This window comes from Rattus norvegicus, chromosome 6 (assembly GCF_036323735.1).
Source record: "Rattus norvegicus strain BN/NHsdMcwi chromosome 6, GRCr8, whole genome shotgun sequence".
NCBI classification, from domain to species: Eukaryota; Metazoa; Chordata; class Mammalia; order Rodentia; family Muridae; genus Rattus; species Rattus norvegicus.
The window spans coordinates 127,230,289-127,246,218 of record NC_086024.1 but is presented as its reverse complement, the minus strand read 5'-3'; the positions used below and the strand labels follow the sequence as shown (position 1 = coordinate 127,246,218).

The 15,930-nt window shown below is 49.0% G+C and overlaps 1 protein-coding gene across 4 annotated transcripts in view; it reads right to left on the bottom strand.

Moving 5' to 3' along the window:
- Rin3 (Ras and Rab interactor 3) overlaps positions 1-15,930 on the bottom strand; it is a 109,174-nt gene that overhangs the window by 59,603 nt on the left and 33,641 nt on the right. For 3 of the 4 annotated variants that reach the window (XM_039112360.2, NM_001414929.1, NM_001414930.1), the window contains exons 2-3: positions 14,685-14,892; positions 3,801-3,918 (exon numbers count right to left, since the gene is read on the bottom strand). In XM_039112360.2, the coding sequence (XP_038968288.1) occupies positions 3,801-3,918; positions 14,685-14,892 (326 nt within the window). The remainder of the gene's footprint in view (positions 1-3,800; positions 3,919-14,684; positions 14,893-15,930) is intronic. The other variant, NM_001108052.2, reaches the window with a different exon arrangement.

The following is a 15,930-nucleotide window of genomic DNA, read 5'->3' as shown; positions in this document are numbered from 1 at the left end:
AATCCTACCACGTGGCCATGGTGATGCAGGGAATCCTACCATGTGGCCCTGGGAGAAAATCAAGAACCTGAGAGGTTAGTGCTCCCATTTCTGAATAGCCTGGTATAACCAGCTTGGCAGAAATGTAAGATTTTTCTCTGGAGACACTCATGTCCCTTCTCTGGGCTATCGCCCAATTGAAGTCGTGAATTGTCAGCTAGGAGAAGGAGAAGCCTGGGCCTCTGGGGCCAGCTAGAGGAGGATTTATATCCCAGGAAGAGATTTCAGAGCTTTCTGATTACTAGCCAAACAACCTTGCAGGACACGCTTGGGATCCAGACAATGACCTGGCTGCGTTGGGCAGGGCCATGCCTCAGCCAGGACTGCTTGGTTATGCATGCCTCTTACCCTCCACTTAAACCTAAACCTCATGTCAGCATCTTGAAGATGGACTTGTGGAGGATAGTCACTGGATCTCTTGTTTTGTTTGCTTTCCCACACTGAGAAGACCCACATTCTCACCCTTTCATCATTACCTATCTGTTTCATTTGCCTATAGAGGACAAGTGGCCAAGCCCAGCTCGTGGGGGCTGCCAGGGCCCAGGCTCCGATGCCCACAGTTCTAGTAACACCCATCTGTCTTAACCAAACTCAGCTAAACTTTCACAGGCTCCTGGACCTTCGCAGAAGCTCCTCATATACTGCCTGTTTTAGCAATGACACCTCTAGGTGTGGCAGGAGCCTCCACCCTACTTGTCTGATCATCATTTAGACCCAATCAGGCTTTTCTTGTCTCCCAGCCCCTAAAAGCAGGGCCAATCTGCCCACCTTCAGCCAGCACCCCATTAGATCATTCATCCACTGGCCCCCACATTGCTATAGATCCACCTGTGCAGGCTGAGTTGGGATCGGGCCATTCTGTAATTGAGAGCCCAGTGGCTGCAGTGTTTCTGAGCTGAGTCTGTTTTCACTCTACTACCCATTGCCCTACTCTCACTTGCCTTCATAAGGCTCTAGGTTGGAAATGGGACATGAAATCAAACTTCCCACCCTGCTTTACAAGGGCTGGGTTGCATTTAAGGTACAGAGGCCTAGATGTGATGCCCTAAAGGCAGCAGCAGGTGGGTGGAAAAGGCACACAGGACAAAAGAGCAGAGCAGACAGCTGCTGAGTCAGCTCCAGTCTCCCCTCTCCCCTCCAAAACCCTCAGGCACCCTGCCTTGAACCAGTATTTTCTCCCAAGGCCTTGGGCATGCCCCCGTCTGAGCACTTTCCCAATCCTAGAGCTAACACACGCTCAAGGCACGTGGGTCCTTAAATGTACAGAGGGAACTAACATGTGGCAGCCTAGCCCCGAAGTCATGACTCTCTGTAAGAGACAGTGTGATCTTGAAATCCCAGCCCATCAGTTTGTGGCCTACTGGTCGACCTTCTCTTGGGATGACAAACACATCCAGCATCATGTGACTCCAAAGACACTGTGAAGGTCACATTCCCCTTGCCATATGAAAAATGACCCAGATTCTTGGGGGAACAGGAGACAACCCAAACAACTCCACCCCTTCTGAGTCATCCAAGGACACAATGTACTTCAGTGGTTTGGAAAAACCACAATACTCCCCATCCTCTTTGAGAATCCCACTCCCACCCCAACTCCACAGCCTTTTCCCAGCTCCATGTCTCTACTTTCATACTCGGGGAGCAACTCCCAGAATTCCTTAAAATCCTTCTGCTTGGGGCTGGAGAGATGGCTATGTGGTAGAAAGAACTGGCTGCTCTTCCAGAGGACAGGAGTTCAATTCCCAGCACGCACATGGCAACTCACACCTGTCTGTAACTCCAGTTCCAGGGCTTCTGACGCCCTCACACAGACACATGAAGGCAAAACACCAATGCACATAAAAACAAAACAAACAATATATATATATGTATATGTATATATATGTGTGTGTGTATATATATATACATATGCATATATATATATATATATGTATATATATCTCCATCCAGCAGCTCTGTTTTCCTTGGCACATAGTTGACTGTTTCACGGTGTCTCCTGCTGTTAGGTTTGGTCATGTGACAGGGTTCTAGCTAACAAAATATGGGTATAGGAGACACCTAGACTCTTTTCCCAGAGTCCACACAGTTACCTTGGACCCAACCCTAAAATATGGAGGGTTATGTGCTGAAGGTAACAGAGCATCAGTGTGCCTGCAGGGGACCTAAGTGAGGCACATTTTGCTGTGCTTGGAAATGAACTTCCTGCACCTTTAAGTCATTTCTTGGTACTGTGGCCATTGGCTGATTTCCACATGGCACATCCCCCATGACGAGAAGAGCTTTTCTTTTTTTTTTTTTTGGTTCTTTTTTTTCGGAGCTGGGGACCGAACCCAGGGCCTTGCGCTTCCTAGGCAAGCGCTCTACCACCGAGCTAAATCCCCAACCCCAAGAGCTTTTCTACTTCTGTCTCCTTATCTTCCTTGATACCCTAAGAGGCAGGTGCTTGTGTTCTTTCCACAGGATGCAGCACCTCTGCTGCATAGGGTACACATTCTCTGCGTATCCCTGACTGACCTGGCACTCAGTCTGCAGACCAGGCTGGCCCTGAAGCCAGATCTGCCTACCTCTGCCTTTGAGTGCTGGTATTAAAGGCATGTACCACCACTGCCTGGCTTGAGGCACACATGTTTTGTTCATGTGGTTTGAGTTGCAGGAAAGACCCTCTCCCAGCAAGATGGGGACCTACCCTACTTTCCTTTTGTAGAAAAATCAGCCCTTTGTTGGATGAACACAAGCACCTTCAATATTCTAGCCTTAAGGCTTCCTCCTCTTAGATACCCTCACACAATAGATATTCTTTAGCCATTCTTCATCCATGTAGGTTCTCAGTGTTTTGAAAAGCAGGCACCCAGGTTGTACTTACTGTCATTCTACTGTTGACCTGGGGTGACGAGCTTCAGGGAACACCCTGGAATTGTTTCTATGGGTGTCAGCTAGTGCTTGGAATAGTCTATGAATTCTTGTCACAGGCATCTTAGTTCAAAACCTAACACGTGAACACATGGTCTTTGAAAGGAGGCAGAAGATGGTTCAAAAGAAGGGAGCATAGGTCAGAAGAGGTCCAAACTCCAAGATGTCTTTAATAGTACAAAGCCACCATGGAATCCAGGTATGGTGGTTTGCACCTGTCATAGTAGCAGCGGAAAGGTTGAGCTAGGGGGAGCATGAGTTCGAGGCCAGCCTGGATTATAGACCCTCCAAATAGTTTCCCCACAAACCCATATCTCTTCTGGTAGCCCTGTGTACACCCGGGAGTTTTGCCTTTGGAAGTGCTTGCCCATGTGACCCTAACGAAGGCTCTGGGATAGAGATAGGATAGTGACTGTTGGTTTCATTCCATGGAAAGAGAAAGCTGAATTTCAGAGAAGCTACATGACACATGGCAAATCATGGCTCGAGGATGTAGTAATAAGTCACTGGAACCCAGGACCAGACATCTTATTTTCTCCTCTTTCTCTGTTGTTCTTTGTGCTCAGCAAATGAGAGAGAACTTGACCATGGCTACCGGGAAGCAGAGCCTACATATAGGCTGTGAACAGAGAAAGTGAATGGTAAATGTGACTTTGCTTAATGTTTTGAAACAAGGCACAGGAGACACACCAACATGGGTATCCTCCTAAACTCTTACTTAATCCAAAGTGCTACCTTGGAGCCAACCCTAAGAATGATTTTCCCCATTCATGGGGGAAAGAATGTAGGGTCTGTAGCTCGCACGTTCTGCCGCTGTGGCTTGGAGTGGGGAAGGTGAAGTAAGAACTTACTAGACTTTTCTTCTTTGATGGGGTACTCCAGAACTTCAGTCGAGGTGTTCTTCAGAGAAGGGAAGTGGACACATAGCACCAGTCGCTTCAGGCTGCTGTCCCGGCACACCAGGAACATCTGAAACAGCAGAAGCAGGGGCTCTGTGAATCAGAGGCTTTGGCGGAGGCAAGGGGGTCATCAGCAAGATGGAAATCATCCAGAAGGAATCTGAAGCAAACATCTGGGGAAGGTGGTCACTCATCCCTTGAGAAAAGTGAACCTGACCCATATCCAAATTTGAGATCCCCAAGTCTCCATTTACACTGAGCCCATGCATGGTGGATGCATGGGGAAGCTGTGGGATTCTGTATGAGGGTGGTCTGGGATCCAGGCTCAGAAAAGCCTCCATAGTTGGGAGTTGGTTGAATGTCAATTCATTCTCTAGCACCCAGCTCTTTTGGGGGAGGGGGTGAGAAGGGGGTGGGAAGTATGTTGAAAACAATTATAGGTTATCGGGAAATTTAGACATTTTTTCCCTTTTGTAAAAATGAAAGTAGCTAATATTCTGTTTGGACCTCGTGGTACCAATTGAGCACGTCCTCGTGTGTGCTAAGCAGGGTGCTTCTACTATGCTCCAGCCTTCCTTCCACTCATTGTTCTTTATTTTGAGACAAGGTCTCCTTAAGTTGCCTGGGTTGTACCACTTTCGATCATGGAGTGGCTCTATCCGTCGTGGTCCCCAGGGGCGTGGCCTCCCAGGTGCAATGGAAGGGAGAAGCCTCTCCTTTGTTACAAACTGCTGCTTTATAAAGTCCTTCCCAGGCCACACTTCCTCCCCAGATGACACTTTCTAGAATGTTCTGACTCCCTCGAACATTCTATCAAGGGAAGGAAAGTGCTTGGTCAGTGTCCCCGTTCCCTCCATACTCACTCTGTCCCTGAACTCTGTCTCCTGGGCTCAGGTCCCAAACAGCTCAGCTAGAAATCCCAAGACTAGGAATGTGGCCAAGCGGTTGAGGTTGGCAGGAGCACAGGGATCCCAGGACATCCCCAAGTGTGAGGACATGACCCCGAGTGTGGGAGGTTCTGGAGAAGACCTCTCCTTAGGTCCCCAGTTCTGCTGCCACAACTACTGCTTATTAATCCCACCATGACACAGCCAGATCATCGTAGGCATGAATGTAGTGTCGTTAATAAAACACACAGTGGGCTCACTGTTCTGGTCCACAGCAGCTATGAATGCAGGGTTGCAATAAAACTCACAGTGATCTCACCACTCCTGGTCCTCGGCGGCTGGCATGTACTGTCTCCCCAGTTGGCCCCAAGCCTGAACTTGCAACTTCTCATACTAAGTCTACTAGGGGTGTGGTAATGAGGAAACAGAGGAGAGTCAGGTAATCCGGTTCTTAAGATGGAACCATCTCGCCATGCTCTTGAAGGTTCCACCATCTCGCCATGCTCTTGAAGGTTGCTTTGCTGTGAGCATGCATGGCCCATGTGGAAGTTAGCTGAGGTGGGAAATGGGAGACCAGTATCTCTCTTTCTCTGGGCAGGGTGGAGAGAACATGAGAACCAGAAGCAGAAGGGGGGAGAAGAGGAGTTGCTGGTCTGTTTCCTTGCTTCTAGATGCTTCCATTAGACCTTACTCCCTAGAGACAATGGCTGAGACACTGACCTTGAACTGTCCCAAGGATATCTCTCAAATATGAAGCTACTTTGTTTCCTCCACAAGTTCAAGATCAACTTGCTTCTTTGCCCACAGATCTGTGGGAACCAGTGGGGCTGGAGGAAATGCATGTCAATGAATGTATGAGTGGGTGTGCCATAATATGAAATACAGCTGGTCTTTGTTTCCAGTTCTTGGTACAGAGCTTCAAAACCCTGGGAATTTCCTGAGGCAGGGGCATCTGTCATTTGTAAGAACTTTTCCAGACCAGGCATGGTGTTATGCTAACAGGAGCCCTTGGTTTCAGAGGAGGGCTGAACAGGGATTTCAGACCAGCCCTGCCCTGACCTAGGGGCGATGAGCAGAGTTGGGGTGGGTACCATTTCATTCCTGCCTATGCAATGAGACCCCTGTAAAATGCAGCTGGCTAGATCTGGGAGCACATGTTGGAATTCTAGGGTTTCTGTCCTCCTATGAGTCTCTGTAAACTAGAAAAGTGACAGGGTGTGCAGGGGGCTCCTGGGCAGGAAAACCAGACTTCCTTAATTACAAGCTGCAGACCTCAGGCCTTGGCTCTGAGTGGAGAGAGGCCAGGGTGAGCTGTGTGGAAAGCAGATGACAGAAGCCGGCACTAGGACATCTGATCACTCCTGGATACTCAGCAGGGTGACTACTGACTGGCCACACTACCAAGGTGCCTGCTTCTGAGAGGTTTCCCTGGTTGAACAGGTCACTAGCAGACCTCAATGGTCTGCATCCTCACTAACCAGACTTGACAGACATTCGGGTCAGCAGTCTGGCTTCTCTGGCTCTTTTCACCTTTCTCTCAACACAATCCACTAGGAACCCGTCCCCCACCCTTTCCAAGTGGGGCACTGAGCTGTGCACCACACTGGGGACAAACTTCTGTGAACAGCCAGGGTTTCTCCATCTGATCTCTGAACTAGTCAGTGGTGACAGCCCCCGGGGCCAACGTAGATTCCAATGTAGAGCTGCTTTGGGCTGTCAGGGAGGCCACGTGCCCTCTCTGAGCAGCTTTGTAGGGAGGGAGACAAGATGGAGGATCCCAACCTTTCTCTTTAGAAAACTTCTCTTCTACCTCCAGCATCTTGGGGGCCTTCACAGCTCCCTGACCCCAAGACAGTTACAAGAGAGTTCATTTTGTGATAAATTAAGGCAACCTCTGAGGCTGCTGCGAATGACTCAGGACCCTTCCCCTGTCTGCCTTGGCCAGTATGGGGTATTTTTGTTGTTTTGTGTTTTGACATAGTGTCTTACTAGGTAGTCCAAGCTGCACTGAAATGTGATATGGAGCCTAACGATGGAGACTAACGATGAACGTGTAGTGATTTCTCCTGATTCAGCTTCCTGAGAACTGTGATTGCAGGCATGTGCAACCACAAGTCACCTTTCCAGGATGTTTGTTTTGGTTGTCTGAGGCAGGGTGTCACTGTGTAGCTACGGTGGTCTTGAACTCACAGAGATTCACCCACCTCCTATCTGCTTCCCATCTCTTATCTGCTGGGAAAAGATAGGATGGGTTTTGAACAGGCCAATGTTTTCAACAATAGCTGGGATGGGGAAAAAAAAGACTCAGGTAAAGAATTACACAGCCACAGCAATCCCCTCAAATTAACAGCTAAAACCCAGAATCTACATACACTCTAAATGGTTGTGCTTTCCCCCTTCATTTTGGACCTATATAATTAGAGCTGTTTGTAGCTGGAGGAATTTCCCATGATACCTATGGGGATGCATCTAGTTTGGCAAAGGCCAGACCTACAGGTCTAGGTAGACAGCCCAGTGGCCATCCTGGGTTCATGTAGCTGTGGTAGCTCACCTGTAGCTCAAAATCCTCTCACACGGGGCTCCTGCCTCACCAGAGCTGGGAGTGTGTGCAGAGACCTGGAAACAGACTGAAGGAATTATTGCCCAAGATTCATTTATGAGCTGTGGGGGGAACTGTTACTCACCACTCCTCTGACTTACAACCTGGCCATGGTGAGGCCAGGCAGCATTTCTCAAGGCTGGCCACAGCTCATTGTCAGCTTGGGAGCTTTTGAAGCACACCAGCGGTTGGCTTCCTTTTTCAGAGAGCAGAAACACGACTTGGTGCCAATGGAGAGATTAGCCTCTCAAGAACTGAAGGGAGAGATCCAAATGTCCCAGTCCCACACAGAGTGTCCCCACTCGTGGCCCAGCAGGTCTGGGATGTGGTTAGATGGAAGAGTCCTAGCGTCTTAAGACAAGCTAAAGGAATACGTGTTTGGACTGGGGGCTGAGATGCAGTAAGGTTTTAGGCCTTTGAAGGCAGCCGGTCATGGAATTGAGCAAGGCGCCACGCTTGGAAGCTACACTCAGGCCAAGGGTTCCCCTTGCAGGTCTGTCTCCTCAGGGTGGATGCAGCATGTGTCCCTGCTCTACAGGGCTGAACAAGGATAAGAGAGGGGACACAGGCTCCCCTATGTTACCAAAGAACCTTGTCTGAATGGAATCAGCACCCTCGCCAGTCTGTCTGACAACATGCACTCCCAAGGCATTCTCTCAAGCTATGTCCTCACTAACAAAGATAAATGCACAAGAGGCTTCTCTCATTGAAGACTGTCTTTTAAGGGCTAGTGAGATGGCTTAGCGGGGAAGAGCATTTGCCACCAAACTCGATGACCTGAATTCCTGAACCCACATGGTGGGAGGAAAGAACCAATTCCCACAAGTTGCCCTCTGATCTCAACAACTCCCACCGTGGCAGGTGTCCCCCCCTCCCCCCATTAATAGATAACTTTTAGAAACCTGTCTTTTAAGCTGGAAGCGATAACAATTTAATAACAACAGATCCAGGTCACACACAGACCTTGGCTTCTAGGAGAATTCCTTAATCAAAGGAAGCAGAAGTCTTTGGAGACACAGGATGTGGCTGGTCCTGGGCTGAGGGCAGAGTGCATGAAGGCATCTTCTATGGCCAGAAAACAAAGTGATTCAAACAGAAAGCCGGAGATGATACCTGCTCTCACAGCTGTGGGGTGCTGGAGTCAAAGGGGCACAAGAGCCATGTCCTTGCTTGCTTCCTGTTAATGTGACAAATACGCGAGCAAAAGTAGTGTGGGGAGGAAAGAGTTAATTTCATCTTACTGCTCATGGTCTGTTATTGAAGGAAGTCATGGCAGGAAGTCGAGGCAGGTCCTGGACACAGGAACCGAAGCAGAGACCAAGTAAAGCTGCCTAGCTTGCTCTGCTTGCTCTCTTGACCAAGCCTGGATCATCTGCCTAGAGATGGCGTTGCCCACACTGAGCTAGGCCTTTCCCTAGTGATCATTAAGAAAATATACCGGTGAGTTGCCTGCAGGCCAGTCTTTCCCATTGAGGTCCCCTCTTCCCATGTTCTACTGTGAGAACATGGTCGCCTTAGAGCTACCAAAGCGTGGGTGTGCCCCTCCTAGACCTGTTCCCTGGATCCCTTCTCTGATCTGTCCACACTGTCCCGCAGCACGTTGACAACTACTTCCAGGCGGCCTACCCTTATGCTGCTTGCTGTGGAAGCTTCTTCGGGTGGGTCTCGCAGCAGCGGTTACACTGAGCATCTCTGTGTCACTCTGCCTGTCGTTTTGTTATTTTTTTTGCATTTTACCCCTCCCAACCCCGGTACTAGATTGTGTCAAACTGACAAAACCTGTCCATCACAAGCCACTTAAGAGACTTCTGCGAACAACTTTACACAAACGATGCAAATTAGGAGCTAGGGAGATATGTTAGTGCATAAAGTGCTTACCTTGCAAGCATCAGGACCTGAGTCCTATTCAGAACCCACGCTAAGGTAGCACATACTGTGATCCCAGTACTGAGGAGGCAGAGACAGGTGGAAGATCCCTGAGGGCTCACTGCACAGCTACCTTAGCTGCCTTATTGGAGCCCAGGTTCTACGAGACCTTGTCTCAGTAATGAATGAAGAAAGAAAGAAGAAGAGAAGGAAAGAAGAATGAAAGAGAAAGAAAGAATGAAAGCAAGAAAGAAAGCAACCGGAAAAAACAACACAGGAAGTTGACCTTTGGCCTCCACAGCTGGGGTGCAAACACAAGGTTGCAAGTTAGTTTGCACCCAAGGTATAAAACTAGTTTCACGATTACACATTGTTGCGATTAAGTAAACAGACAAAGCGAAAGAGATGACTCTCAGGCAGAATCCCAATGCCATCTGGAGTCCTGTCATCCAGGAGGCAGGGTAATGCCCCTGCTTACAGCAGAGTGACTTTTCTTCCAAAGAGTAGTAGGGAAAGGGGGGCAGAATGAGGCCGAGGGAGAGAGATGCCACAAACTGACAGCAGGCAAACAAATCCACCACCACCAGGACAAGGTACATGGCTATTTGGTACTTTCTGTGGTTTCGATAGGAAATGTCCCCTACAGTTTCGTGTGTTGAAGACTTGAAGCCAAGGTCCCTGACTTAGGGCTAATTCAGAGGCTCTGGAAACATTAGGAGATATGGCTTGGCTAAAGGAAGTAGATCAGTTGGGGGCAGGTCCTTATATGTCCCTTGCCCCTTCCTGTCTGGCTTTGCTCCATCACTTCCTTTCTACCATGGAGTGATGGGCTTCGCTCTGTCGCTTCCTGTCTACCATGAGGTGATGGGCTTTATCACTGGCTCTCTGCCGTAGTTCAGCCCACTTCAGGGCCATAGCAATGTTGTCAACCAAATACAAAGCGAGATCTCTCAAAACTATGAGGCCACATAAATCTTTCATCTTTTAAACTGTTTCTCTCAGGAATTCATCATAGAGCGAAAACGATGACTAACAAAGGACCTTTTAATGATGGTGGGCTGTCATTGGCTTTGCCTCTGTTCTGGAGAGGGTCTTGGTGCAGACAGAGGACATAGGGTCTTACCAGATCCAGGCTTTAGTTGACACTCATGTACTGGGACTGGTACAGTAACTATGGCAATGGTTGGTTAACTGCTGCCATTAGGGGGACCTTGCATGCAGTGGACATAGGGCATGCTCTGTTCTCAGGGCACAGGGTATGCTTTGCTCTGTGCTTGTAACTTTTCCATAATTCTAGAAACCATTCTAACTAAAATAACAAGTCAGCCCGCGTGCAGGAGAAATAAAGGCAACTTTCTGATTGCCCTGCTGCCGAATGCATGGCTCTTTTATTTTCCTTTTAAAAAGGGGGGACCACAGTGTTCCCAACCCCTTATCAGAGAAGAGGCTGCTAGGAGTGAGGCAGGTCCTGGGGAAGGAAGTGGATGTGGCCAAGGTCACACGGACACTGGGGACAAGTGAGCTGGCTCCAGGCAAGACAAAGGCTGCCTCTCACAATGCTGCAGGAGGTAAATCCGGATGTCTAGGCTGTGTCTTACAACACAGCCATGATGTTTGACCACCCATGATGTTTGTCTCTTTCAAAATAGTGACATCACTGCACTGGTTCTATGGGAACCACACTGTGTAGCAAAAGGCTTTCCCAACATCTTTGAAGATCGCTAAATGGGCATTTTTTCTCCTCCTTTTTCTATGGAATGGAGTCTCACACTGTGCTCCAAGCTGGCCTGAATCCACTGAGCTATATTCCCAGCTCCACTCTTCCTAGCTGTGTGATTTTAGGCAAAAGAGGCAACATCTCTGTACCTTAACTTCCTCATCTGGAAAGGAAGCTGATTACTTACACCTAGCTGTCAGGATCGGCTACAAGGCTCAGATAACGTCAGCAAGTAGCCACCTTAGCTTGTGTAAGTGTATTACGGGATGTTGGCTCAACAGTGATAAAATAGCCTAGTGATCACATCTTAGAACATAGCCCTGCCCTGAGCTAAGACACTGGAATCTCAACACAATCTGCTCACACCCTCCTCTCTTCACCAAACCGCCCCAGGATCATTTGTTCTAAGCCAGCCTGGTACTGTGTAAATGGGGATTCTGCTGCATCATTTAGGGTCTGCATTGTTCCGGTGCAGGTCAACTGCTCTCCTCCCAACATTTTCCATCCAATGGTTAATGTGCAGGTGCAATATGGGGATAGAAGGGTGACTGTATTTGTTTCTTTCTTGTCCCTCCTTTGTTGGTGGCTCTACTCTGCACAGGTAAGCCTGGACGTGGGTCTACCACTCACTAGCCTCATAACCCCAGGCAGGTGACACTGCCACCACCATTCTATCCCTTCTACCTCCCAACCCCGTCTCTGCTTAGCACCTGGTCTTCCCTAGACTCCTAGACTCCAGCCCGGCCTCTTGCAGTCAGCTCTGTATGTCTTTATCCCAGGGCTGTTCCTGACGGGTGACTGTTCTCACAGGACAGGCAGAGGGAAAAGGCTGTAAAGCGAACCGTCTAACCTCCATGATAGTAATTGACTGATGACCAGAACGAAGTCTGTGGACCCTCAGATGACCGAGCCCCAGGGATGCACTCCACACTGCCTTCCAGGGGGTTCAGTCAGTGTGCACGACCTCTGCCTGTCTCTCTTTCTGCTGCTTCCTGAGGGCTCTCTTCAGGACACCAGAGGCTCTAAAAGGCTGGCACTGACAAAATCTGAACTCAGGCCTCTGAATGGCTTGTGAAACAGGACAAAGGCAGAGCCCTCGACATCTGGACAGCACAGGGTTGGTGCTTGCAGATGACAAACAGGACCCTAGGGGGCCTGGGAGATCAAGGCTTTGTGCTTTTTGAAGGAAGGATGGTGGGGGGGATTGGGGTGCTTGCTAAACACAGCATATAGAGAGCCCTGCTCTAGCCACAGAAATACTTATGTCAAGGCCACAACTTCTATTGCCCCACTTTGTGGTATGAACCCCATCAGTATTCTACCAAGGGCAAAGAGGGTGGATCTGTTCCTCACAACTCAGTCTAGACCCATCTTCATATACCCAGGACACAGGCTTCCCGGTAGCCATGCCCCCCCTCCTGCCCCCAACACACATCACACCTCCCCCCCTTCTCTCTCTCTCTCTCTCTCTCTCTCTCTCTCTCTCTCTCACACACACACACACACACACACACAAACACACACACAAACACACACACACACACACACACACACACGCACACACACGTCAGGCATTTGAATACTTGGTCCTCAGTTAGTGGCACTGTTTGGGGAGGTTTAGAAGGTGTGGCCTTGCTGGAGGGAGTACGTCACTGGGGCAGGCCCTGAGAGTAAACAGTCTTACCTACTTCTATTCTAGTTTGCTCTTTCTGTACCTGTGCTGGTGCGTGATATTAGCTCTCAGCTTGCTACTCCAGTAGCCACACCTGCCACTTCTCCCCGATAGACTCTTATTCCTCTGGAACCGTCAGCCCAGACAAACTCTTTCTTTTGTAAATTGCCTTGCTCAAAAGTGTTCATCACAGCAACAGAAAAGCAACCAATAACGTAGCCCCCACCAGCTTGCTCCTCGATTTGCTTTGAGCTGCTTCCTCTAAGAATGGGGGAGGGAAAGATACAGGCTGCTAGGGCTTCCTACTGTGTTGTGTGGGTCACTGTCACTGAAGGACTAGAAACCTTTAGTGAAAGGAATACATAGCAGGTTTTATCTGGGTCACAGCATCTTTGGTCTCCCTGCTTCTTGCTGTGCATTACTTGCACTATTATGGGGAAAGAGGCCTCTATGAACACCCAGGCTGACTTATGTATGGACTGGGATAGGCTGGGTGGGCTCAGGGATATTATCACCTTCCCAGCCCCTGCATGCTCCGCGGCAGAGTGGCGGGGTCTTTGACACCCTGGCTCCTAGTCACCTCAGTTTTCAGGCAGAAATGACAGGTCCGAGGATCTTATTTATTTTGTGGTAAGAGTCTGTACCCCAAGTCCCACATTGAGGATAATTCCCAGGAGATACACAAGTGCCACAAGCCAAACCCAGATGAGGACAGCTAGGAAGCAAGAGACCCCAGTGTCAGACAGACACCGAGAGATAAGGGTCCAGGAGCATTTAGACAGCTCAGGTTCAAATCCCAGCTCTGCCACTCTGCCATGTGCTCCTGGGAAGTAGCAACAGCCGGAGTGGGTACTTAGAAGATCATGGCTCGTTCCTGAGCAGACGGTGGGAGAGAGCCTCGGACACAGTGAACCCTTGGGGGACATGACCACTAGCATGTGGGGTGCTGTGTGAACATGAGAAAGAGACAATGTTGGCTTCTGTCAAGATGATTGTGGGAGCATAGAGGGTGCTGGGGTGGGGAGGAGACACGGATAGAAGCTGCTCATGGGGACAGGGCTGTCTTCTGGGGCGATGAGAATGCCTTAGAACCAGATGGAGTCAATAGTAGCATAGTACCCAGAGAACGCTAAATGCCTGTGGTGCACTTTAAATGTCTCTTTTTATGTGATGTGATGCATATTTTGCTTTAACTTTTTTTTTTAAAAAGCCTTCTGGGATGTGAGTTGGCCTAGAGTAGGTGGAAAAAACCTTTATAAGACATTCTACTTCTGACAGTTTTGTTCATTTCTGTCCAGTTTGTTTTTTTAAAAGATAATGAAGGCATATATGGATCACTTTTATAATTAAGACAAATTACATGCTGTTTTCAAAAGGGAGTAGCATTTGAGAAAATGTGTATGGGGGTGACAGGAGCATAGGAGATGCGGTGACTCATTTTATCAACTGTCACCTGGCACCTCTGTCTGTCTACCCAGCCATCATCACCCTATTCATATTCAACCACCCATCTTCTATCTACCACCCTCTATCCTCTAGTTATTATCCATCTATCATCTGTCTGTCTGTCCACCCATCTATATCATCTGTCCATCATCCAGCAATCATCCATCCATTCATGTATCATCCATTCATCATCCATCCATCATCCATCTATCCATCATCCGTCCATCTATTAGCCATCTATCCATCCATCCACCCATTATCCATCCATCTATCCATCCATTCACCCACCCACCCACTACTGCTAAGTCTCTCCTCCCATGTACTAGGACCAGCACTTGGAGAGGAGATTTTAAAGCTCCTATTTCAAAGAGACAAAAATGAGCCCCAGAAACTTAACATCATTTGCCCACCTCAAAGCTTCCAGAACACCTGCTGATGAACCACATGGCCTCTTACTTTGTCTATAAACAAGTGGCAGGTAGATCATGTGTCCTGACACCCTTGTCCTTGATCAGTGGCCTAGCTCCCCAAGTCAGAGGAAGCTAACACAATCCTGTCTGATGCCTGAATGCCTCAGGACGCCCTGCCAGCATACAACCTCCCCCTGTGCCCCTCACAGCTGTACCTACTGTGCACAGAACTGACTTACCCCAGCCATCTCCTGCTGCAGGATCTTGGCAGCCTCTGCCTGGCCTATCCCTAGCTGTAGCCACACAGGACAGGTCTTCACCAGCTTCTCTAGAACACTGATGCCCCGGTGTGGGATGCAGTTCCTCGGGGTGGTTGGCAGACGAGGCCTCATGCCGTCTTTCTCCTCATCTTCCTCTCCCTCTCCTTTGCCAGCATCTGGAATAGGACTGAGAACAGGACACAGAGTCAAATGGTCAGCCCGTGCTGCAGCTGGCCTCGAAGGGTAGTCAGTAAGTGTCGATTTGCTCATTTAGTATCTATGTGGCCAGGGCGCTTTTGGGGAATGGTATCAACAGGTGAGTCTCCATGTAAGGCATTATAACAAGAAAGACATGCCCAGAAATGGCCAGGTATGGTACAAGAAGGGATTAAATCTCACAGGAGTAGGGTGGACACAGTGGCTAAATTTCAATCCCAGTGAACTGAAGGAAGCTGAGAGGATCCATGATAAGGGGTTTTGAAACCTTTTTTTTTTTTTTTTTTTTTTTCTTTTTTTCAGAGCTGGGGACCGAACCCAGGGCCTTGCGCTTACGAGGCAAGTGCTCTACCACTGAGCCAAATCCCCAACCCCGTTTTGAAACCTTTTAATTGAAGAACATCTGGCAGGCTATGAGATTCACGGCTAGCTCCATTTTCTACCTGTCCGACATCCACTGTGACTTCCCACAGGTTGATCACTGGGTTCTTAAGAATAACCAGTCCTGGGCTGTAGAGATAGCTCAACCGTTAAGGGATAGGCTCGCAACCAAAGCTATGAGAAGAACTGGGTCTCACTGAAAATATAGGCCGAGAGCATTTTAGGCTCAGGTGACAGCAGTGTGCAAAATGGTCAAGAAAGAAAGAGAAGGGAACCCCACAAACCATCCAGGAATTTGCATCTCAGAGAGAGAAGACAGGTAGGTGGAGTAGGTCAAACAGTGAAACTGCAGGGGAAGGACGGGGGGGGGGTCTGGACAGTGACTTTGGACTGAAAACTTGCAGGTGTCTGGGAGAGATATGTGTTCAGCAGAAGGACCCAGGGCTTAAGGTTGAGTGTAGAAGGAGGTGGTGTTACAGGCAGGAAGGGGACCCCAGCGTCTTGGGAGTCACTGGGGGCATTGGCTCTAAGTATTCAAGCAGCTTCTGTTGAGGCCCAGGACCTAGGGAAGGAGCCTCTGACATCCTGTTCCCTGGAGGAGACTTTGGGATCTTTCCCAGCCCACAGA